The sequence below is a fragment of the Ciona robusta genome, chromosome 2, assembly GCF_009617815.1.
Source record: "Ciona robusta chromosome 2, ASM961781v2".
Classification (NCBI taxonomy): domain Eukaryota; kingdom Metazoa; phylum Chordata; class Ascidiacea; order Phlebobranchia; family Cionidae; genus Ciona; species Ciona robusta.
The window spans coordinates 465,056-485,767 of NC_143236.1; the positions used below are offsets into that span (position 1 = coordinate 465,056).

Sequence of the window (20,712 nt, forward strand, 5' to 3'; positions counted from 1 at the left end):
AAAGAGATTTTTCGATTAGGCTCTAGTAGTAAATAAAAAAGAGTAGAACGCGCAACTGCCCAAAACCACGATACATTCTTTTTTCTATTCGCGTGACCGCCAACTCCGTCCCCATTTCGCTTGGTCACTATTGTAAATGATAGGCGCACAGTGGTTTTAGAAGGTGTTGTAGCGGTTGATTGTGCTCTAGCACAGATTTAATGATATAAAGATAGCTAAATTTAACACTAATGCGTAAAAATTGAATATAAAGCAACTTTGTATAGCGAAAACAAAAGCATGACAGGAATTGAATGCAGTTTCGCTGCTTTTGTAACATCTACTTTCCCGTCATTCTAATCGTGATAATAAAACAATTACCCAGTTGTGTGTATGCAAGGCGAGGCAATTGCCACAACTGGGTAATCAAACGAGTGGCATCAACCCAGAGACAAACGTGAGGACAGAAAGAGTATAATAAAACTCATACTGCCCTCCTAACAGAGAAAATAGGAGGGATTTTATAGCATGAAACACGTGTACGAAAGCAATATAACAGGAAAGACTGTTTTACACTGAAAAGTGAGGTTGGTTTGCCGAACGGGCAGACTGGGCACATAGTTTTTTGTACTTGCTGTAAAAATGCAACATGTGTCGCTCAATCATAAACACAGTTACGTAAGATGTTGTAGTTACGCAACACGGATGTTTAATATTCATTCTCAAACTTTCAAAGTAGACTAAGACACCATGCATGCTGCTGATCTAGTATGTTTAAAGCCTCACATAAGCTTAGAACCTCCTGTGTATGGGGTAGCTGAAGGTGACAGTAGAAAGAAATTAGCAAAGACGTTTGTTTGCTCGCAAAACAAATTAAACGTAAGTTTGAATTTCACTCATTCATGTTTGCGTGTGCTCTAAATTGAGGAGTTTTTAGGAATGGGACTCTTCGTTTTACATCGGAGACCTTGGACAAATTGTACGAAACCTACAACTGTGGACGAAACATATGCCTCAAATCAGGCCGTACTACGCAATGAAGTGCAATCCCTCACAACCAGTGGTACAACTGCTAGCGTCGTTGGGTGTGGGCTTCGACTGTGCAAGCAAGGTATGTTGGAGATTTTGCTGGTAGCGCAAAGTGCCTAAACGTCTTGCAAAATATGCAGTTACAATAATAATTTACGATCATATATACTTTTAGTTTGAAATTGAAAGTGCCTTAAAGTGCGGAGTGAAACCTGATGACATCATTTTTGCCATACCATGCAAGATGTCTTCTCATATTGAGTATGCTTGTCAAAGCGGTGTTCGTACCATGACTTTTGACAACGCTGACGAGCTGCACAAAATTAAACGAATTCATTCAACTGGAAAGTAAAGTATTTTTTTAACGTGCCCCTTTTTTAAACAAACAACAACGTTTCTGTGCGACAGGTTACTCATGCGTTTGGATGTGACGGAATTTGAAAGGGGAATCAAATTCGGTGACAAATTCGGCGCATCAATGCCAGAAGCCAGGAAGCTGATATTACTATGCAAACAGCTGGACTTAAATTTGGTTGGGATTTGGTATGTTGTCCCGTTTGGTGTAGTATAAGTTTTATACGTGCATGGTGTTTATACAATAACGTTAAAATAAACAAATTCATCGGGTCATTTAACATTTATTTACTTTTCGAGTTTTCATCCTGGGAGTGGAAGCGATTCTTCCGAAGCGACTAGAAACTGTTTACAAAAGTGTAAAAAACTTTACGACTTTGCAACTTCAAATGAAGTACATTTAAAAATCATCGACATCGGCGGTGGATTCGTTTGTGGCGAAAATTTTATTGAGGTTAGACAACTATTCGCGTGGCTGCTGAGCTCGGCTATTATAACGACCAAATTATTGATGTGTTTACATAGTCGTAAATTAAAACTTACTTCTAACATTTTTCCCTGGTGTTAGATAAGTGAAACAGTAACTGCAACTGTTGACAAGCTTTTTCCGCCTCAAACTGGCGTAACAGTGATTGCTGAACCCGGTAGATTCTTCGTGAAAAATGCATTCGCCTTCGTAACATCTGTGCATGGTAAAGCGCTCGTTAATGGTAAGCTTACACCATAGTTTATTTAATGTAACGCATAAAGCATTGACATATACTCATTTTTTGTACAGACCGAGCAAAGTATTACATAGGAGCTGGAGTTTTCTCAACATTTTGTATGACGCTTTTCGAAGAATTTGAAAGAATCCCAGAAAGCTTGTCTCGCAAGGCAGTAGGTGTATTGTAAAATTTTAATATGCTACACGCTAATATATATAATAGGGTGGGGGAAGATGGGACACTTTGTCCGACGAGACTTTTTTTAGTTTTCCTTTCACGGACCCCCATTTAATAACAATCTGAAAAATAAAATGTTACAGAATTATTCGACAGTATATTATCACGACTTCAAAAAGGGCGCGTCAAAGTCGATTACTCTTTCTAAATGTTAAAAATATGTTATATAAATAGAAATTATCAGTGTTTCCTGAACGGTTAAAAATATGCGAAATAGTATAGAGCTAATTTCAAATGCTTGCCAAATTATAGTAAAGCCGATGAAATATTGTAGTTTGTGAGTGTGAACGAATACACCAGTTTCATAAATTTATTAAAAAAAACAACTTGAACATTTCGTACAGTTGATTTGTCTCATAAAACTGAATTTGTCTCATAAAACTAGTTTTAGTTTTGTGAATGAAAACAGAAATATTTTACTTTAAGATAAAAACAACAAAAAATATGGTTTAACGTTATATATATAAAGTTTACATGGCAAAGAAACTGGTACAGTCGGTTAAATTCGGTAGGTTAACTACAAGTTGCAGAATACTAGGTTTTCATTGCCAAACTTTGAAAGGTTTGCTTTTAATTCAATAATTTATACTTCAAGGGTTATTCAAATATAATATACTAACACAATAACAAAATAATATATGAGAAGTGGCTTGTGCCAAAAACATGTAGCAATACTTAATTTGTAGGGAAAATGTAAATTTTATCAATATTTATTATCAATTTTCTGTTATTACAAGTTTATATACATTTGTAGAATACAATGTTTATCAATTGGTGTTCGAGCATGGCGCCCTCTATAATAGCCTTTTTTAGTATATTCTATTTTAGTTTGTAAGCCAAAATACCCACCTGTTATTAGCCCCTTTGCATTCAAAGAAAAAAACGTTTATTTTAAGAAAGAAAAGTGTATACAAACTTTGTTTACAGGAAAACTGTGAGGTATATGCCAGTAATGTGTACGGTCCTACGGGCGCAGGCGTTGATATCGTATTGAACAATATTATGTTGCCGGAAGCTCGGATTGGTGATTGGTGGTTCTTTGACAGTAAGCTTGTATTTTAATAATTTTGTTCAACATTATGTTCTCACTTTTACATTTACAGACATGGGAGCTTATTCTTCGTTAGTTAGCATTGGTTTTAATGGCTACATGGTTTTAAAGACGGAGTTCTACATCGCACAGGATATATGGTAATCATGCGAATTTTTCAATGTTTCTTATCAAACATTTGTTCATTACAACAAAGCAATGTTTAAACATAACAACATTTAAGCTACTAACTTCGCTAAATTAGAACGCAATTAAACTTTAATTTAAAATTCACCCAAAATACCTAACTCAAGAGAGCATAATTCTAATGAATGGGTACGTAACATTGTACAAATGTTTTATAAAAAAAAAGGATAAACACACTTAGAAACGTACACGCTAATCTATGATTCTATTCATTTTAAAGTTTAAACTATTGCATCGTAGTGTTTTAAATAGCTACAATTTATAGAAATATATATGTTTGTCTCAAGATTGACTACTCGATAAGTGCTCGGTTTTAAAGGTAAACATTTATTTTGATATTTAAAATATTATTCTGTAATATATTCTGTAAAGAATTGAAAAATGCTATGTACAGATAAACAACACTAAGAACAGGTACAAAACACTTTTTTAACGAAAAAAGTACATTGAAAACGTGCACACACACTTTGTACCGTACTGGTAGAATCTATAAAATACCATAATTTAATTTTGTATTTTTAGGAACGATATCGCAGATAAACTAGACCCCAAGTCTCCCTTATTTGGGCAATATCAACAACTTGAAACAATTGGCACTGGAAAAACTTTGGATTTTGTTTAACTAAATGTTCTAGAAAATATAATGGTAAAGTGGGGGAAGATGGGACACTTACGCACAAAGTGCCCAATATTTTCAAAATCAAAATACATGACGTTTATGGGTGAAACCACGAATTAGTACAATCATTCCTTCATTAATGACAACATAATATATATTAAACCACACAATGCGTTATTTAGCAATTCGCACAACAGGTGTAATTTACAAATTCGAAAACGCACAGGGTAAGACGGCACAGTCAAAAATCTTTGTTAATTTTTATTAAAAAGTGTATTTATTATTAGGAATACATCTAAATAACACGAAATACTGTACGCTTTAAAAATTAAAAAAAAAGAATCACCTACAAAGTAACATACATAGCATGAGGTAATTAATAATTATCATTAAATGGGGGTCCGTAAAAAGAAAATTGAAAAAAGTCTCGTCCCATCTTGTTCCACTCTACTATATATTTAAAATATTGCATTTCCTTACTTAACTGCGTGGTCGGAAATTATCTATGTTATATTTGTAGTTTAGCAGCCACAATTTCATTTGACACTTTTACTCAGGTATAAGGTTTACTGGCGGCGTGTTTTAAACAGTTGTTGTATTTTTGGTAATTTCCTTCTCTTCTTTGTAATATTTAATCAGATATTCGTTACTGCACACCACCATGGTACTCTAAACACTAAATTTGTTAACATTGTGTGATGTTAATCTTTGGTTAGGATTTTTATAAAAGAAGGTCTTTTTACCGTGAGAGATAAAATTATATATTAAAGGGAAGATGAAAAAAATTGCATATAGTTGTATGCAACGGCGGCGTATTTAGTCGCTGGAGTGTAACTGTTTTCACGAATGTCGTCATCAAGGGTCAAAGGTCAATGGGAACGATTTTTGCCGGGGAACGATTTTTTCCGACACCGGGAACAGCGCAGTGGATAGCAGGCACTTTCAACAGTTTTTATAAAAGTTGCTTAGCTTATATAAATATTATTTTACTATTTAATAAAACATTTTAATTAAAACACAACATTTAACAACAGCTTTAACCATAGCATGCTGCTGAATACACTTACCAGGTAATTTGGCGCAAACCGATTAAATATTAACGATGCACACAGCTCAGTTTATTCGATCAGAAACAAAACCGCTTAGACCTAGCCACTTATGTGTGACAAAATATTACGTCATCAAAGAACAAACAAATAACTGCCAAGCGTTGTTCTAGTAGTGTTTAGAGTAGCCTACTATGATACCATGGCCAAAAGTCTGACAAAGTGTCCCGTCTTCCCCCACCCTGCAATAATAGCGTCGACTTTTTAAAAAATGTAGGGGTTGCGAATTTGCGATCTTAAGCTAGAAATCGGTTTGAAACACGTAAAATGGGTTGAAGTAAAAAGGCAAAATAATACTATTCCAATTAGTTTAAGACGTGCTTACTCATTCGAATTTAGCTATCTTGTTTAGGCATTAATACGTACTGTACCGCCAAAGCCATAGAAGTTGTTGAGCAGTGGTCATATAGATCCTTTTTCGTCGAACGGTTGTTGTTGTTGTTGTTTTTTAGACTTTTTTCCGCACTTACCTCAATTTTTAATTCTAGCATTTATTCTTTAATCTCCTGATTGAAATCAAATCATAATATATATTTATAATTTAAATTTTCTAAATTTTCAGAATCGAAACCACATAATTAGCGATTAATTAACGATTACTTTATTGTTTGAGCAAATGCGTCAAATTTAAAATGTACCTTAAACTTTAATTAAATGATTATACTCTATAAAGTATTTTAAACTAAGCATAGTTTTATAAACCATATATTGCATATGATCGCCTAATTAGCGAGTAATTAACGATTACATTTCTGTTTGTTTAAGGCGCTAACTCGTACTTAAAACGTACTTTACCATTGATTAATCGACTGTATTCGATACAATAATTTTAACTAAGCTTAGCCTTATAAACCAAAGCGTATGAAATCGTCCAAATAATGAGTAATTAATGATTGTAACGCTTGCGAGTCAAGTGAAAATGGCAAACATCGGGAACCCAGTAATAACACAGTAATCGGTAAGTTTGCGCTTTGTTTACGTTAGTGTGCAATTATAAATAAAAAAAGTCTAAAATATTTGTTACACCGGGCGAGGATCGAACTCGGAACATTACGCTGTTATCTGTTCCCGGCTCGCGATTTAACCGGTTGAGCTGTAACTCCCTATTATACCACATTTCGAAACAGCGGCTATAAGGTCTAGGAATGTGAGACATTGGGAGTTTTGGAGTGCACGACTGCACGTGTTGGTGAGATAAGAAATCCTCACAACGATTCACGACTGTATCAAACTATTACTATTTAAGTGGGGACGCATTAAATGCACTACTCTTATATCGTATTTTCATTAATCGTAATTGAAACATTATTTTTAATTCAACATCATATGAATAATATTAACTTCTAACATTACCTAATTTCTGCGTGGTTACAGTTTGTCAAAATTCATGAAATAAACGTTTTTAAGCGACGACAACGTTAACTAGTGTAAGTTACAATAAACACGTGGTACTGGAGTTGTACAAAGCGTATTTACACATATTCTTTACCAATCACTTTATCCTCATACGTCATAAGTTTCATTAGTTATAATACATGTATAAATACATTCTGCCTACTGCTCTACAGTCACCAATGGTGACTAGAACCCGTTTTGTTAGTTACTTCAAATTTGCTTTTCATTGAGCCCAGTCGACCGTTGCAGTTAAAGGATTAATTAATATAGTAGGGTGGGGGCAGATGGGACACCTTTTCATTTTGTTTTCTCTTTTCATTTGGTAGTAAACAAAGAACATTTAATGAATTATAAAACGTATCTTCACGACTTCCACAGACCGTTGGTAATTGTTTAAAACACGATCAGGCTATTTGGATGTTATGAGTAAAAGGTGTCCCATCTTCCCCGACCCTACTATATTATGCTAATTAGTTTAAAACGTGCTCATTCATTAGATCTGTGATCTCTTGTAAAAGAAGTAATTCTTCCTGGGGTTGCTTCACCGACAATGCTGTAAATATGTTTTTTTTGTAACGAGAATTAACATTTATATTTAATCAGAGATACATAAACAAGAGATTGGCAATGACGTCATTTCGATTGTTTAACTTGAGCTCCTTCTTCTAACGTTCACGCCTGACTGAACAGGCCCATTGTCTTGTTTTTTCCACCACGTGCGGAATTGCGACAACAGACGATTTCGATACGTTTTAGTTTAGTAACTTTCATTGAACCTGTTAGGTATATTCTTTGCCTTAATCCAAAATAGGAGTATCTGTGTATGCTAAGTAGGTGTTTCGTACAAATTTTCGTGCGGATCGGCGCACCGGAAATACAAAAAGTAAGTGATTTTGTTCATTACCTGTCATAATTTAAAAGACGTGGTCTATGACACATTGCCGTAATGAACTCGTGATGGTATATATAATCATTCTAATGTACAGTTTGTATTCTCGTAATAAATTTAATTTAATTATTTTCACAATAAATTAAAAAAAAAATATATAGGCTTTTAACTCAAGGTGCTTATGCCTTGATCTGTCCTGCTGCTCATACCCAATTTTTTCATCCCTGAGGTTTTTTTTGTTAAAGCAGGACAAAGGCTCTTCCTCAAGATCCAAATTTGGGTCACAGAGCAGTTATATAGAGGGTTAAAACAACAAAATTGGGTAACAGGTAGCAAGTGCCAAGGGTACAACATTTTTTTGGATTTTATGTTATTCTATGTACAGCTGGGTTTAACAGAAATTAGTTCTGCCCATTGATATATTACAATATATATTGCATTATTGCATATTATCTTGTATTGAAGCCGGGTGTTAATTGCCACTAGAAGATCTGGATGACTAAATTTAGAATTGGTAACTTTTCTTAGAATTATATGTTGGTTGTCATTTTCAAGAGTCCAACCCTTTCTCTTAATTTTAGAAAAAGATTTGAAGATGTCCGAAAGTGAGTTATGCACGTTTGGAATGATTCTGACAGGAACGGCCCTAGTGGTTGCCGATGGCTTGTCACCTACTCGGAATGGTAAATTGTTTTTTGGCATGGCTCCATATTTTAATTGTTTCCTTCCTGATACAGGGTATATTTTAATATCTTCTTTGTCAAAATGCAGTTCACAAATCTCGGCATTGCCTTTATGTAAGACATCCTCAATGTGGTCATCTTTACTTTTACTGTCCCTGTACTTTCTTATAACATTTTCTAATTGCTGGTGCCAATTTTTTAGATTCCCTTTTGCAAATTTGTTGATGGTAAAGATGGATAGTTTGGAGTATTTGGTATCTGTACTGCATCCTGGGATAGAACAGTGAGTTGCTGGCATTTTTCAGTTTGGTAATTTACTTAATAATGTAATGTATATATAGTATACCTGAAACAAGTTGTATCATTATTCATAAAATAGTTTTAAACATAAAAGCCACAAAATAAAGTTTCGGGTGTTGCCGAAATTTAGTTTCAAATGCAATATCTTTAGTAGCCACATAATAAACTGTTTCGGGTGTCGCAGAAATTTGGTTTCAATTGCAATTTTTTTTAGGACCGTTTTAAAGTCTTCCGGGTGCCTTTAGACTGACGACAGATCTTTGAGTCATACATGTTTTTCAACTGTTTGGTATGGCTGAATGCTCGAATTTTTACATATTTTGAAACTATCAATTCCATAGCTGAAAAAACTTGAGTATTGTCATAGTTACTATGAAAGGAAATGTTTGAAACAATACTTGTCAGGGCGTACTGTTTCATTGTGTTAATGACAATTTGTTCAGTTTTGATTTGTGTACTGTGGCAACAATTTACCAATCTAAATTCTTTCTCTGCATGTACCAAAGCCTTTAACAAGTTATCAGAAATACTGCAAAGCCCACCATTGCTGTTATCAATCCAATTTCTCTGTTCTACCATACCAGTACGTTCATTTCTTCTAAAATAGTCCAACAACGGATGTACATATTTATTCCCAATGTATGTTCGAATAATGAAACCACCTAAAACAAAAAAAAATTAACGAAGCAGTGCTGCAATTTCTACAAACTTACCAATGTAATCAATTATTCGCACATCTTGCGGAGTTATGTCTTTAACTTCATTCTGTTGTATTGCCGTAACTGCAGTGTATTTTTGTTGCATGTCAGTCGTAATTTTTCGGACAGTCTGCGCTGCTTCTACTTTTGGGAGACCTGGGAAATGCTGCTTTGCGTTGTATAGCATTTGTGTGACTTCGCTGTAGTATGCATCCATGTTTGGAAATAAAGAATACAGTTTAGTTAAGGTAGAAGTTATCGAACCTTCAAGATCAGTCACGCCGTTATCACGAAGTACTTTGAGTACTATTTCGTTGGATTCCCGGCCGTCGCTGCAGACGACTGAAGATGCGCTTCCACCTTCACCGTTTTTAGCCGAATCACTATTTTCCTCCTCTGTATCAATAACTACAACTATGTTTTTCAACTGCTCTGGCGAACAAGACGATAAATATTCCATTTCAACGGTTATTAGACTTCCAGTTATCGAAATATACTAGATCGTTGAAAAATCGTATTTTTCCGTCATCGGCGTATCCACTTTCCCGCGCATTTATAGGGATTGTTCATTGAGGCGTGACCAAAAATCAAGTTACCGGTCAATTCTCTCGCATAATGACGTCATTGCCAATCTCTTGTTTATGTATCTCTGATTTAATATTGTTGTTATTAAAATTTTATTTTAGATTCGGTACCGTTGTGGTCCAGTTAGTGCAGTGCCCACATTTTATTTTAGTGGCACGAGTAGAAGATATCGAAAATGGCTGCTATAATTTTTGTATTCTATAGGATCACTTTGGTTCTTGCTTGTAGTATTTGCCTACATTCTTTGTTGTTATTGTCAAAGAACATAGATGTCAGCTATATTATCACAGTACACGTTGTACTATGGTATATTTATTTATTTACTATGGATATAGACTAGTAGGATGGAAAAGATGCCACATTTTATTAGACGAACGTTTTTTTTCTTTTTCTTTTTACGGACGCCCATTTAATAATAATCAGGAAAATGATGTTACAGAATTGAATACTTTGCAACTTAAATATTTTGCACAGTTAGATTTTGGATGCTTACGAACAACAAACAAAATATACAACCATATTAACTAAGGATGGTATATTGGTATATAATATATATATGTAATATATAGTTACCAATGATGGTGTTTATATGCATTTTATACTTATGGATGGTGTTTATGCAATATATAGTTACGGATGGTGTCATATATATATGAATTTTATACTTACGGATGGTGTCATATATATATGAATTTTATACTTACGAATGGTGATGTTTATTATGCATTATATAGTAGGTGGTATATATTGTAGGGTAGGGAAAGATGGGACACTTTGGTGGGGAAAAGATGGGACACCATTTAATGATAATCAGGAAAATAATATAACAGAATTATTCGAAAGTATTACCTTGACTTTATATAACGCGCGTCAAAGCCGATTACTGTTTTAAATTTTTTAAAAATATGTAAAATAGAAAAAGGATACTTTGAACAGGTAAAAAAATGCGAAATAGTAAGGTGCTATTTTTTAATGCTCGCTAAATCATAGTAAAGCGATGAAATTTTGTACTTTTTGTGTGTGAACGAATAAACTAGTTTTATAGCTTTATAAAGAAAACTGTACCACCATCCGTAACTATATTTTAGTTATATACCACCATCTGTAACTATATAATGCATAAACACCACTATCTGTAACGACTTTAAGTAATATGAACTTTAATCACATTTTGGTTGTTTTCTGTAAGCATTCGTACATCCGCGTGTCGTAATCAAGTAGTTTGACCTGCAGCGTATGTATGATGAGTCATTATTTATGACTGTCGTTTTGCTGCTTATTTTTGTTTTTCTGTTTTAAATATTCTAATCTTCGTTACTGTATTTGAAGAGATAATTAAAGTTTATGTTAATATGCTGACAGTTTATTATAGAAACAATATTAAGGGGGAACTGTTGTTCTACTTCATGTGTGTGAATCGCTGCAATTAAATATCTGGTTAATATATTGCTCTATATGTAATACTGAATGGCATGTTCTGTTGTAAAGTAATGATTTGACCTAAGAATTGCTGCACCCCTTGGTCCTACTAGGCCGAATACTCACCACAAATCAACATGGTAATATTCTAATCAAGTTTTGATTCAACTACTTATTACAATATTGGTCTGTGCACTTTGATCAGCACATATACAATAATAAATACTACGACTTATGTTAAAATCTGAATTAAATCTGTGAAAACTTCAAATGTTAACCTTATTTGTTTTGCAAAAAAATTATTGTTTCTGTACCTGGTTAAATATCATTCAAACATAGCATTATGTTAGCTGACAGATAGTCTGTGCTATATAACATATAAATGTAGATGAAATAAAATGAAATATTTCAGGCGTGGTTGGAATCTGTTGATGTTGGATTCCTTACAGAGACAGAGAGGGACATGATCTTGGATGTTTTGAAGCGAGATGAAAAGCTACGACTTCAGGAACAGCAGAGAGTGATGTATTTATTTAATTATGTTTATTATGGTTATATAGTAGGTTGAGGTAAGACGGACTATGTTTTCATTCTATTTTATTGTTCCATTTCTTGGTAAACAAAGAATGTTTACAGAATTATATAATCATATCCTTCAACCTGTTAATCAGCGCTGTTAATAAAAAAAAGAATTAGGAAATACTGGTGAACAATATAGGAGTGTGGAGCACCCTTGTAGATTTTTAAATGTGCTACTTTTATTTAATAAATAACCCAGGATTGTAAAAGTTGTAAATCCGGAAGGTGATCGTTTAATTTTATTGAAAATCCGGGCGTATTATATTTAACGTGCGTCTGTCACCCAAGTTACCAAATTTTGTTATAAAGCGTATTACTAACCACAGTCTACTGCGGGCGCCTGTGCGATAGAAACGGTTGTTAAAGCTGCGATCTAATGTTTTATGTTCGTCGCGTGTTCGTAATTATCAGCTAACGAATTCGCTCGAGTAACAAACATTGCCGTGCTGCAATTTGGTCATTTTGCGCTTAATTGTTTTGTCACATGTCTTATTGCAACATAACTATGACGTTTCATTACGTAACAATCAGGAGGAATGTGCCCACTGCCCAACAAACCACGAAATCGAAACATTGTGAATGAGCGTCACATTTTTACGCTCTGCGCCGGCGTAGGAAATAAAGGAAGTCGCATGCGGTAGCATACAATTTAACACATAAGCAAAGCAATCGTTGTGAACTTATTCTCGTGAAAAATGATGTAATGAGACTCTGGTTCTCGTGCGGTGCCAACAAACGATGTTTTCTTGGCTTCTTTCCAGGCTCGGCCGGGAAGATGCTTTGTAATAATATATTACAATTTGCGTTGGTTCCAATTAACTGATAGCGTCACTCCTCGCTTTTATATTTGCACCATTTAATATTTACATAAAAATATACCTGCATTCAGAGTTTAAACTATTCTTGGTTGCTGGCTTAAAATAACTATGTCGGGATTCAAACAATTATACGAAATATAGAAGCACATAAACCACAATTGTTTTCTAAAATTTTAATAGTTTATCAAATGCATTATGACGTAATCATCGTTACATTTTTAATCCACGATAAATGTCATTTTAATAAATGTAATATCATTTTAAATTCACCGCATAAAGGTTCCTTGTGACATGGTTTGTGTCAAAATAAGTATAGTGGGTGTTAGGAAAATGTATTTTTTTTTAATATTAGCACGAACCGTTCCGTCAGGTAACCGATACAGTTAATATAGAGCGCACGTTTATGTCGTCAATAGTTACTGAACTAAGAAACCAAAGACTATATTGTTTGCCGAACGTAAGAGAGTTAATTTTAATATAAATAGGATTTATTTCTATTAAAAAAATCCGGACGTTTAGACAATTCGGACGGTGACATTATCACTGAAAAAGGGGTATTTTTACAATCCTGAAAAAACCATCCCAAATTTGAAGGCATGTGCCAATTATTTTGTAATCAAAGATGTTAAAATTCGAAATATGAATATTGTCAACTACTGTTGCAAATCACATTCATTTAACGCCAACCACTGTTGGTTAATCGGAAACAAAGAAATTATGGCACACTCAGCATTATTGTGTAATTAGACAATTACAGATGTGCGAGGAAATAGTATTTATGACTTCATTATATGAGGTCACAAGCTAATAATGTAACAGTTTGTGTGTATGCCATACTCCCAGGCGATTGCGAATTTATTTTGGTTTTTATGTGCGGTATCCGTCTTACAGCACACTACTATATATTGGTGTTTAGAATCTATGTTGTTAAGCCTGTAGCTATTTGTGTTTTTTACTGCATTACTTGTAGAACTGGTAATCTCTTACATATTTAGGCCTACTAAGTGTATATATTCTGTTTAAAAAATATTTTGTAATCAATAAAATTGTATTGTACACTTCATTAAGGAAATTGAAAAAAGAACTTCGTGGGATTAAACGAAAAGGCGCAAAAAATGTTGAAGTGAATTACCCAACTAACATATGTGAACGTTGTAAAATGAAAACGGGTTTCATTGTCAATAAAGCGCAGAACTGCCCAGTTTGTAAACACAAGGTACAGTAGGAATGTAGGATCATTATATGGTTTATTTGTACAATGTCGTAATACATTGAATGAGTGGAGTTTTAAACTTGGTATGACATTATGACTGTAGCATTATATATAAAACCAGTTTTAAATAGATTTCATAGTATACATATGTAGCATTCTAGCATAGTACTTTTTGGAAAACATTTATTGTGACAAATCGCAATAATCTTTTTTAATCCAAAAATTATCTTCAAATCTTGTGTCCCAAGTATTAAGTTATGACATGATCAAAAACTATTGTAAAGACTGAACCGCAAATAATAAATGTTAAGTTCCAGGTCAAATTAAGCCTAGAACATTAAAAGAAAACACACGACAGAGATTAAAATAACATTAAACACAGTTAACTGTTAAACCTTGAATAAATGTATTGAATACTAAAAATAGAATTCTTCTACCAGCATTGTTTTCCAATGTTGTAATTTTTATAATAACATTTTGCTTTTGTTTTCAGATATGTCAAGACTGTCGAATTGAACATAAATCATTGTGGATGTGCTTGGTTTGTTTTGCTGAAGTGTAAGTTTAGTTGCTTCTATTTCATTTAAATCAACACTGTTCAGTTACTAAATATACAACAATATACAGACCGATTTATTGTAAAGCAAAAAAGTAACTTGAAGACTTGTTCTTAGGAAGATAAAAGCAGAGACGGGTGAATGGTTTTATGACATGATGAGAGCTGAGTTGAAGCAAATGTCAGAAGGAAGTATTTTGTTAAAACACGCCGTTGGAAAACCAAGACCAACTCAAAGTATGTTCAAATTGTCTTTACCCCACTTTTATTCTGATTAGAACTTTAATATTGTTTAATTAAGTGATAAGACTGTCATTTTTATAAATTTTACAGTGGACATCAGGTTTGATAATAATTTGGTTGGTGTTTTAAATACAATGGATCTGCATGAAGCTTTGCAGCAGATTTAGCTTCCAACGTCTTTGAATTTCATGTATAATAAAATTAATATTTATTATGTGTTGTGTTGGTGAAGGCTAAAACTATAAACTCACAAGTCACCATGATCAGTTTAACAATGTTTTAAATATTATAGAAACAACAATGACATCGCGTGATAGAGTAGCACCCAGCATTACTTACACAGCTCCTTCCCAATCTTCTTCCAAACCCTACTCTGATTTATCTGGTAATTTTATCTCATGTTTATGTTTTATAAAATTAATCTATGCTTGTATGTAACAATTAAATTGGAGGGTTTGGCGATAGGTATTTTTTTAAAGTTTATTTCCATCATCCCTAGGAAAATCAAATATTGCCAAAAAATAAAAACCAATGTAATAATAAAATACTAGCGGTCACAATGCTACAGGTAAACCAAATCTAAGCTGCTGTTCAATATGAAGTCTAAAGGCCAAACTAATATTTCTTGATTTACAGAATCGGATCTCACCAGCAGCTCTTCAAAACAAGGTATTAATTTTCCTAATCATAGAAGGGATACTAAGTTGTTTTTTACATTTTTATTTTTGTAGTTTCTCAAAGAACTTGTATTTCCAGATATTGTAAGAGTGGGAAGTTGTGAGAGTATTGGAAGCTCAACTGAGTCACATTCGCAAGCATATTCAACCAGATCAAACAGACAAGGACCCGCTGAAACCGGTTTCATTAGTTCTCTGCGGTAAGTACCAAGTTTCAGAGTTAGGTATTTGTGTGAAACAACATTGGTTTAGATCAACACGAAGCAAAGAATCTTATTTATCTGATTCTGAACAATCCACAACATCATCCATGTATAGCCCACTCCACTCCACACATGGTCCGCACTATTCATCTTTACCAAGGTATTTTTATATTATAACCATATACGAAAACCTACCCATAAGTTTTTTTAGGTTCTTAATATTCACGGTTGTTACTTAATTAAAATAATTGTCATGCACACAGTTACATATTAATCAGCAGTTGCATAATATATAAAGTTACCACACATACTCTGCAGTATGAACTCCTGAATTGCCCCACCATGTGGTTCAAAATCCTAGAAGTTGTTAATAAAGCAAACCTGTTAAGAATTGGCATCATATTATTTCTCTGTAATAATAAAACAGCATTGATAATTATTTAAAGATCGCGACTTCCTCCGCTTCCATACAATGATCCTGCAACATCATTGAGGAACAAAAGCAAATCGCAAACTCTTCCGATCACATCTCGACCTTCCGAACAAATAACTATTGTAAGAAGTTCCTCGATCAGTGATATTGCATCAGGTACAACATTTCTATGAATGTTTTATGTAATCAATTTTTAAGCAGGAGTTGCGAGTTACTAAATTAGGAGATATCAAGGTTTGTATTGGGAAGAATGAATAAAGAAGACTAAACACTTTTGTGGGCAATAATAGGGGCATTGTTTTAGCATTGGCTAAGGGAGTCCTGTTTGTTTTTTTTAAATGATTTAAACTTTTATGGTATGTTAAGTTGTTTTGTACAAATGGATAAAATCTTTTTTTCCAGAAAAAGAAGATGCAGTGTCAAGCAAGGGAAATTCACAAATGAGAAAAAAATTTCGAAGTGCTGGAAAAAAGCTGATGTCCCAAAAATCTCTCAGTAAATCTGTGCCTTCATTGTTTGCTTATCATAAACGCTCCCGATCTTCAGTGAGTATTTTCTTCTGTTTAGCAATTTTTTTAGTTTTATGTCAAATTAAAGCTCCCGTTTCAAAGTCAATAATTTAAACCCAACAATAAAAGCTGACATTTCTTGAGTTTAGCCTGAAGGCATAACAAGCAACTTGAGGTTTAAAAAGGCCTACTAACGAAAAACCAATATTTGAATATAGGTAGGAATACTCAAATGTGGTCTAAAGTTACCAGCAAGGTTCAAAAATAATAATTAAAATCAAACTGCTTAAATAAAAGAAATCGCCCACACGACAATGCATAAGAATTCCCTTAAGAAAAGGTGTCACTAAACTTTGACAGTTTCTAAACTAGGCCTACTAAAAACATTATAGTACAAAAAAGATTTTGCTATGTTTTTTGCTCATTTTAAAATTAGTTTTTAGTCTTTTTTACAATTTTTAAGTATGCATTATGTTTATCTTCTGTACCATTTTCTGAAGAAAGAGTGGATCATTTGTGTTGATAATTTGGTTTAACAATGATCTAAGTCAGTGCAATTAGTTATGTAGCTAGGTTCAATTAATAATAAATTAAGTTAAGTGACAATTTTTCTTCGGGGAATTTCCATGCATTGTTGCACAGCCGATTGCAAATACAACAAGATGATTATTTCCTTAGTGAAAAGTTTTTTTTTTGCTATTTTTCTAATTTGATAGTTTTTATCACCATTTTTTCCAGTTGAACAAAAGCAGCCAAGAATGTGACATGGTGATTGAAGAAGAAGAATCAAACCATAATTTAAATAAAAAATCATCACTTTCCACTTCTAATATCCAGGTAATCAAATAAACTGTTGCTGACTGACATAATATCTAAAAACCCTTCCTTGAAAAATTGTTTTTCACAAAGATACCTTAATGAAGGCAACCTTAATAGAATGTGGAAGTTTTAATTGAATTGTAAAACTCAACTTTATAGTTTTTCACTTACAGATATATACAGTGGTTTCTTCAGCTACATTTGAAAGGTTCATATTCGTGTCCGCTGTGTTTTGTCCGATTTCTGTTTTAGCGATGCATGCTGAACATAGCTTATCTTATTTGTTTGTAACAAAACTTTTATGTTGTTGTTTTAGTTTTCACATAACACAATATTTAATATTGTGTTAATTTTACTTTTCACATCTCTTGCATGTTTTATGTTGTAACTAATTTATATTTAAGTTTTTAATATTCATTATAAAAACACTTGTCTTGTCATATCGTTAAGGATAATATAAAATAAACCCGGCACCATGGCACAGTGTCTAGCGCGCCAGTCTCTGACCCATAGGTTATGGGTTCCAGACTTGTCGCTGCTGTCGTCATAGGTATATATGTCATTGTGCAGGATACTTAACGCCAATTGTTGCAACCCAGTGGTCACTAATGTGTTGTCCAAGTTGTTAGTCATATAGAAAAATAATCACTCACAAAGTTGCATATGTGGAAACTTGTAAGCTGGCATAAGATGTATGAAACAGAACACCTGTGTTATAACAATTTGCTATTTTCCGGCCACACGAGAATAAATTAAGTTGCGTTCATTCATTGTTTATTCATTGTTGCGTTCATTCATTGCAGGATAACTCATCACATGGAAGCACACCACTGTCATGTTGTGGGGAAATTAATTTTGCGCTCGAGTTTCATTACAAGTAAGGTTTTGTTTAGGTTTAAATTTAGTGGTAAAATTAAAATTATTTTGTTTGTAATTCATAATTTAGTGTGCATTAAAGAGAAGTACTTGTTTATTGTTGTTTATTCAACCAGGCGCAGTATTTTGACAATAAACATTGTTGAGTGCCGTAATCTCGTCAGTAGTTCGCATAAGAAATGTGATGCTTATGTCAAATGTTATCTCACTCCTGATCGAAGTGTGAAAAAGAAAACTTCAATAAAGAAAAACACTCTGTCTCCCAAATTTAACCAGGAGTTAAAGGTATACGAACATTTTTAACTACAAACTGCAAATTATGAATGTTTTTAAGGAGCATACTCATTAAAGTTTGTATATTGGTAAACACTGTCAAAAGTAATCTAAAGTTACCAACAAACTTTAAAAATAAATCTACCTCCAAAACATCACATTTTTAACAAAAACTATTTTTAATTTTAATTTAAATGTATATATATAGTCTTTTTCCCTTTCGAAATAGTACTATTTTTTCGAGATACCATCACTTATATTTGAACTAGTGGTGCCACAGGTACTTATCTATTGAGCAATTTTACTTGAAGCCAAATAGCCAATACATCATTTGTATTTGCTATACATACCTGTATCCCATCGTCAGAGATAAGGTGGCTCACAAATATAAATGACAGTAACTCAGTTCTCATTTTAAAAAGTTGAAAATGGCTATTTATTGAGATATTTAATTTTAGTTTTCAAACATCACCATGGCTGAACTAAGCAGTAGAGTTTTAGAAATGTCAGTTTGGAATGCGGGAGTTTTCGGCAAAAAGATTTTTATTGGTCATGTTCAAATTTCCCTGGATAATTGGAAATGGACAAACACACCACACTGGTATCCCCTGAAACCCAAGGTATGTTGAATTTATTTACATTGACTGAACTACTAAGGCTCTAAATAGCCTCTATCACTGTTTGTGTTTTAACAACTGTTGTTTTTCTGCTAGCTGTTTGTTGTTTTTAATAAATATGACTTCCCTGTTATAACATGACTATTGCTTTGATTTTGATTTTCTTTTTTTGTTTTATAAATACCGATCTTTGCTTTTGTTTTATATTAGACAAACAAACAATTTTGCTATGTTTTTGTTGCAGGAACTATCAAAAGAGGACGCTCCTCATGCTCGACCTTATAAAGGCGACTTACTGATGGAGGTTTGTTACAAACCACCTGCACCAATGCAAGCGTCAGGGCTGGTTATGGTTATGTTGAAACAAGCAAAGAATTTGGAACCACTTCGCTCTTCTAGAGGAAATTTAAATGTTTATGCAAAAATGTAACTTTTTATTATTGTTAGTACTAGAATTAATCATGCAGAAACCAAAGTGACTTAAAATGTGTGCAGGTTATATAATGGTCTTGTTTAATCTGTTTAGAACTGTTTTATTTTAAGTTTTTGCAACATTAGTTTGGTATAAATTATTGAATATGGACATTCTAAACGTAGAATCATGCATGTGTTCCAATCTCTAATAAATATCTTATACGATTTATCATATTAGTTATAAAATGACCCAAAAATTTAGGTGTATTCTTCCAATAAAAGAAGATTCAGTCACCAATGTTGTGGAGGGAAACAATCCAATCTGGAACAGCACTGTAAGACTTCCTTTAAGTGGAATAAATGTGGAGGAAAGCGCATTTAAGATCGGTATTTGGCACAAACCTAATGGAAGTGCAATACACCGTACAAACAATCACACTTTCCTTGGTGGGGCAATATTTTCTTCTGAAAAAGGTATGAATTTATTTCTTATTACTTTAATTATTGAAGTGTATTTCATCATTCTTTTAGTTTTATTTCAATGTTGCTACGATATGTGTTATAATTTTCAAACTGATCCGCTTGTATAAACTACAACACCAATGTTATTGCCTCTATTGTTTTGTTTGCTTATTGTGAGAATATTTATATATTTTTAGAACTTTCGACAGTGGAAGAAAGAACTATTTGGAGAACAATTTGTGATTCTCCGGGTCGTTGGATATCTGCCAATATTTGCTTGCGTGTTTTCCGTTAAAAATATTATATCTGCTACAGTTTTTCCTTCTCTTTTAAATCTTTCAGCCTTCTTTTAAACCCTAGTTTTGCTTTGACTTAATAGCAACTTTGTAACTGTTAAATAGTATTAGTACTTCTAATTAAGTGATTACCTGATTTATTTATAACGCAGTATCCGCTGTAAATAAACAATATTTGCACAAAACATTTCGTTATATTTCGAACATGATTGTTGCAATTACTGTTTTTATGATTTTTGTCCCATCTGCTTTTTTAAAAAGGGATGTCTAACATATAGTTCAGAATGGTATTTTGTAAACATAACACTTTACGACCCATTAGTGACCACTGGGTTAGAGCACTTGCCGTTAAGTGTTTTTTCTCTAAAGACACATACGCCCACAATGGTAGTAGCGTCGAGCATTGAACCCATTACCTCTGGATTATAGGCAGGCGCTAACTACTATGCCACGCCGCCGGAATCACTAACAAAACGACAGTCGTTAA

General features: G+C 33.4%; 3 protein-coding genes across 6 annotated transcripts; 2 read left to right on the top strand and 1 right to left on the bottom strand.

Moving 5' to 3' along the window:
- Positions 1–561: 561 nt before the first annotated feature.
- On the top strand, positions 562–4,856 carry LOC149739475 (ornithine decarboxylase-like). 3 transcript variants are annotated; one of them, XR_016384350.1, is made up of 11 exons: positions 562–858; positions 917–1,090; positions 1,184–1,356; positions 1,417–1,551; positions 1,663–1,816; positions 1,931–2,072; positions 2,141–2,241; positions 3,234–3,351; positions 3,410–3,497; positions 3,809–3,862; positions 4,066–4,856. XR_016384350.1 is itself a non-coding variant. In XM_089871667.1 (11 exons), coding segments are annotated over exons 1-10 (1,215 nt in total). In that variant the 5' UTR covers positions 562–729; the 3' UTR covers positions 3,832–3,862; positions 4,066–4,856. The 3 variants fall into 3 exon arrangements, 2 of the variants coding, with proteins under 2 accessions (XP_089727793.1, XP_089727791.1); XM_089871667.1 differs by having other exon boundaries at positions 3,831–3,862; XM_089871665.1 differs by lacking the exon at positions 3,809–3,862 and having other exon boundaries at positions 564–858.
- A 3,730-nt stretch (positions 4,857–8,586) lies between these two features.
- On the bottom strand, positions 8,587–9,887 carry LOC149739476 (uncharacterized). The gene is made up of 2 exons (XM_089871676.1): positions 9,249–9,887; positions 8,587–9,197 (listed from the first exon to the last, which is right to left on the bottom strand). The coding sequence occupies exons 1-2, from the start codon at positions 9,691–9,693 to the stop codon at positions 8,746–8,748; spliced, it is 897 nt and encodes a 298-aa protein (XP_089727802.1). The 5' UTR covers positions 9,694–9,887; the 3' UTR covers positions 8,587–8,745.
- A 16-nt stretch (positions 9,888–9,903) lies between these two features.
- Positions 9,904–20,410, top strand: LOC149739477 (synaptotagmin-like protein 4). Of its 2 annotated transcripts, none has more exons than XM_089871649.1 (18): positions 9,904–11,377; positions 11,650–11,762; positions 13,703–13,850; positions 14,341–14,405; positions 14,522–14,640; positions 14,939–15,031; positions 15,283–15,315; positions 15,388–15,523; positions 15,576–15,686; positions 15,973–16,115; positions 16,362–16,504; positions 17,207–17,305; positions 18,091–18,164; positions 18,280–18,448; positions 18,895–19,056; positions 19,298–19,479; positions 19,730–19,941; positions 20,127–20,410. In XM_089871649.1, the coding sequence occupies exons 1-18, from the start codon at positions 11,375–11,377 to the stop codon at positions 20,222–20,224; spliced, it is 2,103 nt and encodes a 700-aa protein (XP_089727775.1). In that variant the 5' UTR covers positions 9,904–11,374; the 3' UTR covers positions 20,225–20,410. The 2 variants fall into 2 exon arrangements, with proteins under 2 accessions (XP_089727775.1, XP_089727776.1); XM_089871650.1 differs by having other exon boundaries at positions 9,906–11,377; positions 15,403–15,523.
- The last annotated feature ends 302 nt before the right edge of the window (positions 20,411–20,712 follow it).

Bases quoted from the DNA above. Each gene is read 5' to 3' on its own strand.
- LOC149739477 (XM_089871649.1), top strand. The intron at 15,316-15,387 runs GTATTAATTTTC...AGTTTCTCAAAG, and splicing joins CAGCAGCTCTTCAAAACAAG to AACTTGTATTTCCAGATATT. The intron at 16,116-16,361 runs GTACAACATTTC...CTTTTTTTCCAG, and splicing joins GATCAGTGATATTGCATCAG to AAAAAGAAGATGCAGTGTCA.
- LOC149739475 (XM_089871665.1), top strand. From the start codon at position 730: ATGCATGCTGCTGATCTAGTATGTTTAAAGCCTCACATAAGCTTAGAA. The intron at 1,552-1,662 runs GTATGTTGTCCC...TTACTTTTCGAG, and splicing joins TTAAATTTGGTTGGGATTTG to TTTTCATCCTGGGAGTGGAA. The intron at 3,352-3,409 runs GTAAGCTTGTAT...TTACATTTACAG, and splicing joins TGATTGGTGGTTCTTTGACA to ACATGGGAGCTTATTCTTCG.
- LOC149739476 (XM_089871676.1), bottom strand. From the start codon at position 9,693: ATGGAATATTTATCGTCTTGTTCGCCAGAGCAGTTGAAAAACATAGTT. The intron at 9,198-9,248 runs GTAAGTTTGTAG...TTTTTGTTTTAG, and splicing joins GCGAATAATTGATTACATTG to GTGGTTTCATTATTCGAACA.